The 13,071-nt window shown below is 54.7% G+C and overlaps 1 protein-coding gene across 3 annotated transcripts in view; it reads right to left on the bottom strand.

The window, feature by feature from the left end:
• Window positions 1–9,574, bottom strand: part of UNKL (unk like zinc finger) — a 29,505-nt gene extending 19,931 nt beyond the window's left edge. For all 3 annotated transcript variants that reach the window (XM_068969479.1, XM_068969480.1, XM_068969481.1), the window contains exons 1-2: window positions 9,498–9,574; window positions 8,075–8,284 (exon numbers count right to left, since the gene is read on the bottom strand). In XM_068969479.1, the coding sequence (XP_068825580.1) occupies window positions 8,075–8,284; window positions 9,498–9,574 (287 nt within the window). The remainder of the gene's footprint in view (window positions 1–8,074; window positions 8,285–9,497) is intronic.
• Window positions 9,575–13,071: the final 3,497 nt, after the last annotated feature.

Raw genomic sequence — 13,071 nt, 5'->3', positions numbered from 1 at the left:
ACAAAAGCCACGGACACAGAAGGATGGGACGGCAGCCCCTCTGAGGAGCCCCTGGATGGCCCGAGGCTGATGCAGGCCACAGCTTCAGGCCCCCAGGTCTAAGAACACGGCCCTCGGCCCCTCCCCGAGACGGCAAGGCAGCACCGTGTGGGGCTTGGGAAAGGCCCACTCCTGCCTCGCTGTCAGGCAGGCCACGACCCGGGTGCTGGGAGCACCTGTTGGGGTGCGGGGCGCTCCCAGGCAGAGCGCAGATGGATGGACAGGACCAAGGGTAAAAGGAAAGCAACTGAGGGGCAAGCAATCCACATCCCCATTTCAGAAGATGAAGAAACAGAGGCTCCGAGTTAGGGCAGCTCACCCTAGATCTGACCACACCTTCGGCGTGCAGGCCGTGAGCAGGAGGCAGGAGGCAGAGAAGATGCCATGCCCGGCAAGTCCCGGGGGCTCTGCAGCCACCAGGCAGAAGGTAAATGCTGCAGGCCCTGAAGGGACACCTCCGGACGTATTCCCGAAGGAGCCGGGGTCTCGAGGAGACATCTGTGCCCCCATGACCAGAGACACGAGAGCTTAAAGCTGGAGACAAACCAAGTGTCCACCAACTGATGGACAGATGAGCAAGGCGTGGTCCATCCGGACAGCAGAGTAAGTGTGGATGCGGCTGCAATGGGGATGAATCCTGAACACGTCATGTTATGGGAACCAAGCCGGACACCAGGGGACACACACTGTGGGGGTCATTTCACACGAGGGCCCTAAAGCAGTCACTTTCACAGCAACAGGAAGGGGAGAGTGGGGCCCAGGGAGGGGGAGGGGAAGGGGGATGGGTGTGGACGAGGGCGGAACTTCTGTCTGGGAGAAAGAATCTGGAAAAAGACGGTTGCACAACATTTTGAATGTAATTAACGATGCTGAATTGTACATTTATAACTATTTAAAATGGCAAACTTTAGGGATGTTATCACAACTTAAAGTCCATTGGAGACACAGAAGAAGCAAGAGCTACTCTCCACATTTGTAGTGAAATACACAAACTTACAGGGACACGTGTCACAGGTCACATCTGGCTGCCCTGTGGCATTTCACCTGAGTGGCAGCATCCAGTTCAAGAGGATGGAACACAGCCAGCCCGAGGGCCCCTCACATGGGCACGGGGGTGGGGGTAGGGGACAGATCGCACCCTCTTGTACAGCGGGGAACTGAAAGTGAGGCAATTCCTCCAATTACCTCTGCACAAACACCTCCGGGCAATCCCAGCGGCCAGAGCCTGTCTTCGTGAGATAAAGGAAAAGAGGAAGGTGGAGAAAGCAGGTTACAGGTCAAGTTGGTCCTCGCTTTGCAAAAAAGAAAAGAAAAAACCTGACTATTACTGTCTCGCACACAGATAAGGAAACACTGCGTGCTGACTGTGCTCCACATGCCCAAATATGAGCTGTTTCCTCCGTGTTCCCAGTGACAGTTCCAAGGAACAGTTCTCAGGGGGTGTGAGTGGAATGGTCAGACGTCTCCTAAGGAGTTTTACTGCGTTAGGTGCCGGTGCAGCCTGCTTGAAAATCCCTCCCTCGGAGCTGCATCTCTCGTCTCAAGCTCCTCCCGGCACTCCTGCGCATCTCTGCCCGACTCAGTCCCTGGGGCCCCAGAGAGGAGAGCTGTCGGGGTGTAGCCTCTGCCACACCAGGGAGCCTGTTCTAGAACAAGGACCCTCTACTTTTTGCATTAATATACAGACTAATATCACTAACAAATAACGTAGAATTAGGGACCAGAAGGTCACAGGACGACAGCTAATGAAACAAACCAGGAACTTAGCTCAGTGAAAATGCAAATGGTCTGGGGCAGTGAAAGGCACTCGTCCTGCTTCTGATGAGAGAAACTCACCTGTTCGGACAGAACCCCAGGCGCAGGGCGACAGCCAAGTGACACTGTTGCCGGCCAGTGACAGGCACCCAGAGGACACGTGCCCTTACCCTCTGTCCCAGGAACCGTCACAGACAGACTAGCAAACAGAGACAGAAAGATGTACTGTTTGTAACCGCCAAAGGTTGCAGACAACTGAGTTGTGGGATAAACACCAAGGGAGCTCCGCAGAGGCAGAGGAGAGAGCTGGTGGTTTGTATGAGGGGTGGTCTGCATGGAGGGCTTCGGGAGGGGCGCCAGGAGGCACCTGGAGGTAAAAGCACCAAGAAAAGGAAGCGCTGCACCCTCCAGTTTACGTCGGAAGGTGGGGGAGGGGCAAGAATACAGACACACCATCTGCTTCCATCAGGAATCATGGAAGGAAGGGCTGCTTCGTGGGGACGTAGTTTCCGTTTGAAGATGGAGAAATTCTGGAGGTGGATGGTGGTGATGGCTGCGCAACACCGTCAATGAACTCAACACCACTACACTGTACACGTAAAAGAGCTAAGCTGACACATTTAATGTTATGTTTTGCTTCAATAAAATGACTTAAATAGGAAAACAGCCATTCTGCAAAAACAGTTCCAATCTTCAGAAACACTCACTCGTCTACTGTACGTTTAAAGGAAGAGAATTCCAGAGTCTGGGGAGGGGGCCAGCACACCGGAGCCGAGGCAGCATCTGCAGGTCTGTCTGTGGAACCAAGCCTGCAGAACAGCCCGAGCAGGACCACAGGACCTCGAGCACCACCAACGGGCTGACACAGGCTGTGGCAGAAGCTGCAGGAACCCCCCAGACCCAGGGAGGGAATGTGGTGGGCGCCACATCCCTCCCATTTCCTAGCGGTCCCCCAGGTCTGCTCTTAGCATCATTTTGTTTCTTTGCCAGCACCATCTCCACAGCAACCAGAACCTGCCCAAGGTCCCCCTCTCCCTAGCACTGAGCACCAAACAGGCACTATTATTTCACTAGGGGCATGTTACCTCTGCTTGAAAGCATGAACTGAGATTAAGATACTGGAGAACATTTAATGAAAAGAAAATGGCTTCACCTAAGAACATCTAAGGGGCTTCCCTGGTGGCTCAGATAGTAAAGAATCTGTCTATAATGCAGGAGACCTGGGTTCAACTGCTGGGCTGGGAAGATCCCCAGGAGAAGGAAGTGGCAACCCACCCCAGTATTCTTGCCTGGAGAATCCCATGGAGCCTGGCAGGCTACAGTCCATGGGGTCGTAAAGAGTTGGACATGACTGAACGACTAATAGACATTAAGAACATCTAAGAGACAAAAGGGACCAAACCTAGGCCCTCACCAAAGTGGGGAAGGAGCGGGGAGATCCCAGGGGTCAGCTCCATACAGCCGGCAGGTGCTTCCTCACCTCAGGAGTTCAGTCATCCACCCCCCACCCCCAACCCCCGCCGGGCCACTGACAGCCTGGCAGCACGTGTTAACACGACTCAGTCCCACAGCCCACCAAATCCAGGGCGGTGTCCATAGCTGACAAATCCATCCCACAAGTGACCCACTTGGCGTAATTAACACAGGGCTCTGTGGACGCTGCGGTGCAGCAGCACCTGTCAGACGCAGGTCTGCTGCGAAGCTCTGGAGCTGCTGGAACCAGGAGGGAGGGGTAGAGAGCAGCACAGCTCCAGGAGTTCCTTTCTGCAACTCGCCCCACGCAACGGTGGACCCACAGACTCAGTGCCACTCTGCGTTAACACCAGTTAGCAAGCCAGGCCAGAGCACCTCAGAACCGTCTGGACGGCCTGGGCTGGTGCTGGTGGGAACCATGGGTCTGAACCGAGGGCAAGTCTTCAGGTGACGGTGCGGCTGCTGGGCTGGGGCCGCGCTGCGCCAGCTCTTCTACCTCCCGGTCTCACAGACCCGACTCAGTCACCCGACTGCAACGTCCTTAAGCCGGCCAGCGTGGAAGCCTGTTGTCTTCCTTGACTTCTACCTCCCGGTCTCGCAGACCTGACTCAGTCACCCGACTGTAACGTCCTTAAGCCGGCCAGCTTGGAAGCCTGTTGTCTTCCTTGAGCCTGTTAAGTAGCCCCTGACTCCTCAATAGGGCTTTCAACGTAGCTCAGTGGTAAAAAATCTGCCTGCGATGCAGGAGACAAAAGTTTGATCCCTGGATGGGGAAGATTGGAGGAGGAAATGGCAACCTACTCCGGTATTCTTGCCTGGAGAACCCTGTAGACAGAGGAGCCTAGCCAGCTACAGTCCATGGGGCCGCACAGAGTCAGACATGACTGAGCGACTGAGCACGCACAACTCCTATTCTGCTCTGATGTTCCCAGCCTGCCCTTGGCTTTCACCTCACCCCCAAAAGCCCAAGCAGAATTTACTCATAAGGTCGGTTTAACACCAAGAGTTTATAATCCTCCCGCAGTGAACAGACTTTCACCTAAGCCTTGGGTCCCAGGACACCCAACTCTTTAAACATGGCAAGGGCATCTCTCAGCAGAGAGGCCAGACTAAGGACACGTGTGACACAACAGGCACACCGAGCCTTGGGCAGGTAGCAAAGCTTCTGTAGGTCAGCAAGCTCCCATGGTGCCCAGATTCACAGGTGGAAGGTCCCCAAATCACACATCATCGCCGAAGTAATGGGGCCGTGTTACCAGATGCCCCCGGTGCAGTGGGGAGAGGACAGGGCCTGCCGCAGCAGCCACGGCAGGGAGCCCTGCAGGCAGGCCTCTAGTGCCAACCTGGAAACTTAGAGCACAGGAACGGGGCAGGCCCACTTCTTACCAAAACTAAGAAAACATCTATTAACCGTGGGGCCTGGAAGGCCACCCACGGGCGGCCTGCCTTTGGCAGGAGGGTTATCAGGAAAGAGGGAGGCAACTTTGTACCTGGCAGAGTTGGGGGCCTCTTGTATTGTTTGCCAATGAAAACATTTCTGGCAGGGGCCCCTCAGAGTCCTGGAGGGGCCTTCGCTTTGAACCGACCTCTGTAAACGCGCCTGACACCCTTTACCAGCACAGCAGGGATACAAGTCTCTGGGGAACGGAAGCAAGACCCGCCAGCAGGACCAGATGGGGGCCCGGCTGCTCTCGGACAGCTCTCAGCGGGTGGCTGACCTGGGGAGACCTCCCGCCACGCTGCGCTCAGGCCTGCGCCCCTTTCTCGAAGTGCCAGCCTAGGGAATACCTGAGACGGATCCGCACAGGGGGTGGGGGAACACGCACCCGGGGCTGCGGGCCTGACCCCGCGGCCAGAGGCAGCGCCGACTTTGAAGTGAGCAAGGCGAGCTGTTCACCCGGGCTGCCCCGCCGCAGGGAGGCCGGCTCCCACGGCGGAGGGGGGGGGGGGGCACGTGACCCCGCGGCCAGACGCGGGGGAAGGGGCGTGGCCGCCGGAACAAAGGGTGCTGGGGGGTGGCCCACAGGGTGTCTGCTGGGGGCGAGGCGGGGCCAGGGAGGAGGTGCGACAGAGAGGAGGGTGACTGACTGCTCTGGGGAAAAGGAGTGACAGCGGCGTCGGGGGTGTGCCCGTGGGGGAGAGGAGATGGGGGCTACCGAGAGACAGCTGGAGTTCTCACTGGGGTGGTGGGGACAGGTGGGGAGGGCGCCCCAGGAGAAGGGGCGACAGCAAGAGGCGAGAATGACCACCTGCCTAGCACAGGAGCTGACATCAGGGATGCCAGCCTTCTTGGGGGTCCCCAATCCTGCCCGTGGCTCAGCCCCACGGCTCCCCCATCAGACCGGTAGAACCACCTTGGATGCAAAAGTCACCTAAGCCGGCTGAAGGGTCTTTGCTCTCTGATACACATTCATGATTTACAGTAATAGGTTGGTCCTATAAAAGCCCAAAATAGACATTTAAGAACCAATGAACTGAAATAAAAGGAAGGGGGCTCCTTCTCTGCTCTGAAGGGGAGTCTATTTACAGATCCCCTGCCAACCCTGAATGAGCCAGAATATGTCATTCAACAGGACAGACTCCAGGGAAGTCCGTCTCAGGCTGAATGAGCAGCTGCCTGGCCTGCCAGACACTCTCTGTGGGGCTAAAGCAAGTCATCTCACTTGCTCAATAAAAGTCACAAAGAAAAGCTTTAAGAAGACACACATGCACTTTCATACTATGTGTATATGTTCACAGGACACACCCAGAGCAGTGTCAGACACCCACCTCAGTCCCACTCTTCTCAGTGACGACTTGCATGCTGTTCAGGCTACAAGTGTTTCCACCCCTACCTCCCCACCCCCCCCACCCCCCCAACCCCAACCCCCCCCACCGCAACCCCCCACCCCCCACTCCCCGCCATGCTGCCCCACTTGTGGGATCTTAGTTCCTCCACCGGGGACTGAACCTAGGCCCTTGGCAGTGAAGTGTGTAGTCCTGACACTGGACCACCAGGGGATTCCCCATGTTAACATTTTTATAATAAACTGCAAGGCTATTTAATTAACATTTAAAGCCAGCTTAAAAGGACCATTACCAGGTAGGTGTTCACCGCAGTATACTCTTCATCCCATAGGAACTGGACCCTACCCTGAAGCCCAGCAATGGGTCTGAATCAATACCAGGCCATTCAGACTCTGGAACCCAAAACAGCCACTAAAATACACTTTCTTTTCATCATCCATGAATACTGCCAATCAGTCTCCTATCCTGGACTCTGGAATGGGGTCACACACGCTAGGTGACTGGATCTTTGCAGCAGGGTCTCATCAGTGGCCCCCCGAGGGCAACTCAAGACTTACATTCAGGAGAGGTGACAGACATGGCCAACGGAAATGAGGAGTCAGGGGCTAAGCCTTAGCTAGACAAAAACATCTCTCTTCCAAGAACACCCATTTGCAGGAAACAGCAGGTCAAAATGCAATTAAATAACGCACTTTTAAGACCTCACAGAATACAATACCATCTTAACCAAAATGGAGCCAGTTACATTATTTCCACAGGCTACAGGCTGCCTTAACAACCTTATTTGACTATCTGGTGTTCAATTAAAAAACTCTCAGGAAGTAGACAGAGCTTTTAAGATGATCGCCATAGATCAAAAGTTTACCCTCTGGACCTAAGCATTTTTTAAATGAAAACCAGGGGACTTCCCTAATGGTCCAGTGGTTAAGACTTCACCGCCCAACACAGCGGGTGTGGGTATGATCACACATGCCCCAGGGCCCAGGAGCCAAAGCATAAAGCAGAAACAACACTCCAGCAGATTCAAGAAAGACTTTAAAATATTTATCGATCAGCATTAGTCGCTCAGTCGTGTCTGATTCTGTGACACCATGGACTGTCAGAGCCTGCTAGGCCCCTCTGTCCATGGGATTTTCCAGGCAAGAGTACTGGAGTGGGTTGCCATTCCCTTCTCCAGGGGATCTTTCTGACCCAGGGATTGAACCTGGGTCTCCCACATTGCAGATTCTTTAATATCTGAGCCACCAGGGAATCCCCCGAGGAACTAAAAAGACCTTCCCCAAATAAGACTTGGATCTGACAGAAGCTGAACCCTAGACGTTTTTTCCAAGAGGCCCTGGGGCACAGCACCGCCACCTCACCTCCAGGTGGGACTGGCGAGGCCCTTTCTCCTCACACAGCCCACAGGAAAAAACCAAGACCTCCTGCTACCCATCTCTGCTGGTTTCATGAACGTACAATCTAACTTGTTTTTCGTATTCTACATACTTCAAAATGAAGACATCTGTTCATAACACCATTAGGAAACTTGTAAAAAAAAAAAAAGCAACCAAAACAAAACATGGATTTCTTAAACTTTAAAAATGCTATACAAGTGACAGTCTGCAAATAACCTTCCTGTCAATTCTTTAAAATTTAAACATATAAACAGCAAGCAAGAAGCCATTCTGGATACGTGTGCACAATGCGAGCAAACCTTCTAACAAGCTCTCTGACCAGAAAGCAAGAGACGACTACAAAACGATCCTAAACTCAAAAGCTGTACCTCGTGAGGGTTGGCTCTAATGCAAGTTCAGAGAACTGGGCCGTGACCAAAGCGGGCAGCGCAGCAAAGTCTGCAAGGGCTACCCGCGGCCTCACGCGGTCCTTCCCGCACCGGCTGACAAATGTTCCCACCAAGACCAGCGGTCAAGGGGAAAGTTCAAAGCGGAGCCGGGGCCTGCCGGCGCGAGGGGCCGGGAAGCCCGCGTCCACACCCGCCGGGTGTGGGCCGCGCCGCCCCGCAGCCGCGAGCACTCACTCGTCGCCGTCCGGACACACGCCGCTGGCCTCGTCGTACTTGGAGCAGTACACGTCCGGGCTGTAGTTGAAAGTGCCGTCGCGCCTGCGGAGCGGTCTGCGCCGACGCTGATTTAGGAAATGCCAATGGAAACAGGTAAATGGCCTGTGCTGGGTGCACTTGTGCTGCACAAACAGGGAGCACTGCTCTGTCCTAAACTCCTTTAGATACCTAAAAAGACAAACAGCGTTGGGGTCGCTTCCGCCGCCCCCGCCGCCGCCGGCGGGCGGCCCGAGGACTCCCGGGCAGGGGTCGGACCCCATGCGCCCGAAGGCCCCGACCCCAGGCGCGATCCCCCACTCTGCCGCCCCCCGCCCCGCTCCCCCGGCCCAGGCGGACCCCAGACACGATCCCACATCCCCGACCCCAGGAGCAGCCCCCAGCTCCAATCCCAGGCACGGCCCCCCCGCCCCAGGCGAAGCCCCCCATCCCCGACCTCAGGCGCAGCTACCCATCCCAGACCGCAGGTGTGATCCCCAGTCTCATGGGCGACCTCTCAAAGTTCAGACCTCTCCCCACCTCCCTTCCCTCTCCCCTTGCCCCGCCTCCCTTTTCCCTCATCCGTCTCCCTCCACTCCCCTCCACCGCCGCCCTGGAAGCCCACGCGCGTTGCTCGGATCCCAGGAATGATTCGTCAGTGCCAGACACGGTCCCCGACCCCAGGCACGACCCTGCAGAATCCAGACGCGAATTGGCCCAGGGCGCAGCTGGCCCATCTCGGAGCTCAGGCGTGACACCCACTCCGATTCCAGACGGTCCCAGGCGGCCGCTCCCCCAAAGCCCAGGAGAGTCTCCTGGATCTCAGGCGCGTTCCCTCAGACCCCGCGCGCAGCCCCCTCATATGGAACACAGACACGACCTCCGGGACTGCAGGCGCGCCCGGGACAAGCCCCAGTACCAGTCCCGAGCCAAGGAGGCAGCCGGAGTCCAGATGGCCGCCCTTCCCTCGAGCCCAGGCGCGGTTCCCCATCCCCAACCACGGGCGCATTCTCGGAGGCCCCGACCCACGACCCCAGGCGCTTTTCTACGGTCCCCAACCCAGGTGCGTGGACCCCCAAACCCGTCCCCCAGCCCCCAAACCCAGGTGCCACTCCAGAACCTGGGCGCCGCCTCCTGAGCTCAAGCGGCGGCAGCCGAGGAGGATGGCGGTCCACCCTCCAGAGCCCAGGCATCGCGCGGAGGCTGGGGGGCCAGTTGGCTAGGGGCCGGCAGATGAGAGGCGGGGGCGGGGGGAACCGGCAGAGGGGCGGCGCGGGGCCCCAGGCCGCACCCGGCGGCAGCTCCCAGGCCCAGGGGCGCGGGGGCGCGGGCGCGCGGGCCCGAGGAGCGCGGGGCCGCCCCCTGCCCCGCCCCCGCTCCTGCCGCGGCCGGCCGGGGCACTGACCTGTAGTGGGTCGGCTTCTCAGTCTGCGGGGGGGACCCGCTCAGCGCCGCCGCCGCCGCTTTCGAAACCGACGGCATTTTCAGTCAAAACAATACAGCGCGCATGCGCCGCGCGCGCCCGCCCCCGCCTCTCCGGATCTCCCCCCGCGTCGAGCCCACCCGCGCCCCCCGCCCGGCCGGCCACGCCCTCCCGCCACGCCACACCCGCGCGCCACGCCCCCATCCGGCGCCCTGCGTGGAGCTGTCTGCCCTGGGCGCCTCCGCTTACCCTGCGCCCGGAGGGGACGCGCAAGCACCCCGGATCCCGCCACGCCCCGAGCCCGCAGTCCCGGTCGGTCGCCCCCACCCACTTCCGCGGGGTCCCCGAAGTCCACGTTCACGGCCCATCCCGCACCCGCTCAGTCCGCGGCCCCGCTGCAGCCTTCACCCCAGCAGGGCTGCTCACGCGCTCCGCACGCCGGACAGCGCCCTGCGCAACTCCAAGCTCCGAGACAGAGGACAGGTCTCGAGTAAAGACAGCGCAGCCCGGCTGTCACACGCGCCTTCACTCATTCTGTGACCCCGGGGGAATGCTGAGACCGCGAAGAGTGGCTCCAGTTGCTTAGAGCTCGGTGTGGGAGATAAGGGAGCGGAGAGGCCTGACTGCTCACTGGTACCCGGGTTCTTTTAGGCGTACGAACAGGGTCCTAAAATTAGAATGTGGTAGTGGTTGCTCTCTGCGAACGTACTGAAAATTTTCACTTGTTTACTTTAAATGGGTAAATATGAACTGCATATCAATAGAGCTGATTTTTTAGAATCCAAAGGCGCGAAGTCAAGAGGGAGACCAGACACACACCCTTCGCCAAAAGGGTGGGAGGGGATGCACAGAGGGCGGAAACTCCGCGGCAGGCAGCATCCGCCCCCCACCCTCGCTCCCGGCCCCCGTCAAGACTCACACGGAGGTCCAACTCAGTGGTTCCTGAAGGAAGCAGCACAGTGTGCATTTGAGGAAGAACCCAGGCCCAGAGTATATTATTTTGTAAATATGTAGCATAAGAGACATTCTTTTTTTTTTTTTTTGCAGGGCTGGGTGGCTTGTGGGATTTTAGTTCACCGACCAGGAATTTAACCGAGCCCTCACGGCATTGAGACTGCAGAGTCCTAACCACTGGACCTCCAGGGAATTCCCAGTTCAGCTCAGTCGTGTCCGACTCTGCGACCCCATGAATCGCAGCACGCCAGGCCTCCCTGTCCATCACCAACTCCCGGAGTTCACTCAGACTGGCGTCCAGCGAGTCAGTGATGTCATCCAGCCATCTCTTCCTCGGTCGTCCCCTTCTCCTCCTGCCCCCAATCCCTCCCAGCATCACCAGGGAATTCCCAAGACCTGTTAAATGTTCAGCCTCGCCAGTAATTTTTTTTTAATGCAAATTAAACAAAGAAGGGGGCTTCCCAAGGCAGTGCTAGTCCTAAAGAACCTGACTGCCAATGCAGGAGACAAGGGTTTGAGCCCTGGGTTGCGAAGATCCCCTGAAGGAGGAAACGGCAAGCCATCCCAGTCTTCTTGTCTGGAGAATCCCCGTGGACAGAAGAGCCTGGTGGGCTATAATCCATAGGGTCGAAAAGAGTCGGACACAACTGAAGCAACTTAGAACGCACAAATAAGAGCTCTTGGAACAGGCACTTTTGTTGTTTTTCTGAACAGAAAACCAACAACACTCTAACCTGCAGCAAGAATACCCTTGAAGGAACTGTGGCTAGAAGGAAAGGATATGGATTTTTATGGAAAACTAATTTGTTCCATTTCTAGAAACTCCAACCTAAAAAAGAATGAGATTCAGACAAAGATGTAAAGATATCAGAGTTACTTGGCATAAACTTAAGAGCACCTCGCAGAGAATAAAAATGCTTTCTGAGAATTAAGAAAAATGCTCCCCCTTATGTGACAAGACAAAGCAAGATATAGCAGTTCCGTACATTAGTTCCCAAGAATGTCAGTTCCTGTTGTTTTTTCAAATACAAGTAATACAGTGAAATAGTATAAACTATCATTGGTGGTGGGATGAATGACTACCATCTTTGTATGTTCACATTGGCTAAAAAATATACTTCTACAAACTGTACATTGAAACCTGGAAATTAAAATAGCAAAAAATGAACAACATGACATTTTTTAAGGAAATCAAGCAGGAGAATGAAACAGGGCCCGTGAATTCTTTGGAAGACAAAACAGATCAGACTGCCAGGATGTAGGGAATGAGAAAGAAGCCTAGGATAATTCCAAGGTCCCAACCTGGGAAGGATACAAAGAAACAGGTTTGGGAGAGCTGAATTGTTTCCAAGCTAAGGAGTTTGAAGCTCCTGTGAAGTCCAGTGGAGAGGCAGAGAGAGCTGTGTGTGCGTGCTCAGCTGTGTCCGACTCTTTGCGACCCCGTGGACTGCTGCCCACCAGGCTCCTTTGTCCGTGGGATTCTCCAGGCAAGAATACAGGAGTGGGTTGCCATTTCCTTCTCCAGGGGATCTTCCCGACCCAGGGATGGAACCCTTGTCTCCTGCAGATTCTTTACCACTGAGCCACCAGGGAAGCCCACATACAGAGAGCCACACTGGGCTTTAAAAAGGGCTCAAGATAAAGAAATCTGGGCATCTTTAAAACGATGCCTCCTTTTCCTCCTCACTCAAGAGGCACCTTCCTTGAAGAGAATTGGGATAGGCTGTAAAGACTGTCATTTTTTGGACTTTTGAAGAATGTTCTTAAAAGGCTGGGATAGTACCCAGACACATACAAAAAATAGCACAGCTGCTTAGATCATCGACCTCAGTAACTTTTCCTGGGATTAAAAAAAATTTTTTTCTCTATCTTCTGCCAAAAAGCATTCAAAGCAGTTATCTCTAGGTGGTAGGACTACTAGTGTTTCCAATTCTCTTCTTTCTGCTTACCACAGTGTCTAACTTTTCCAAATATAGCTTATTGCTTTGATCATATGAAAGTTAATTTTAATGAAAACAAAATATTTTCTCGTTAGTTCTTTCTTGCAGGAGCTAGTGAGAGTAAAGCCAGGATTCAGGTCTGAATGACTTGCTCGAACAAAATGGTTCACAGCCAAAAAGGTCACAATCACTCCAGGCCAGAGAAAGGAAATCTTAATTCTCTGCTACTAGTGGAACTGAGGATGTAGCCTGAGCTATGATTAGGCCAATCTTTTCAAATCTTGGTCTCTTCATCTTTAAAAAAATGAATATACTTGACTCAGTAGCCCCTCCCTAACAAGCATAATTTACCAAGGTGGGCCAGCCACTTAGAGCACTTCTGCAGAGGTCTTGCAAGCAACCGGTACACTGCCATAGTCAGTGGTCTTCAATCCCAGTGAGAGAAATTTCCAGTTAACTTTGGCACCAAAAAAGTCAAGATAAAATGTTCTACTAAAATGGTAAGTAAATAAAATCATCCTTTTACGCATCGTGTATTTAATCCAGAATTAAGCACGTTTCCTACTAAGCAGTACTTTGAGAAACATAATCATTTACATACCCAAAATACTGTAAGTTGTCAATAAAAATATTTACCAATTTTACTCTACTCAGAAAGTTAT

The sequence above is a fragment of the Capricornis sumatraensis genome, chromosome 3 (genome assembly GCF_032405125.1).
Source record: "Capricornis sumatraensis isolate serow.1 chromosome 3, serow.2, whole genome shotgun sequence".
NCBI lineage: Eukaryota > Metazoa > Chordata > Mammalia > Artiodactyla > Bovidae > Capricornis > Capricornis sumatraensis.
Note: the sequence above shows the minus strand (reverse complement) of the source record. Positions and strands in the feature narration are given on the sequence as shown.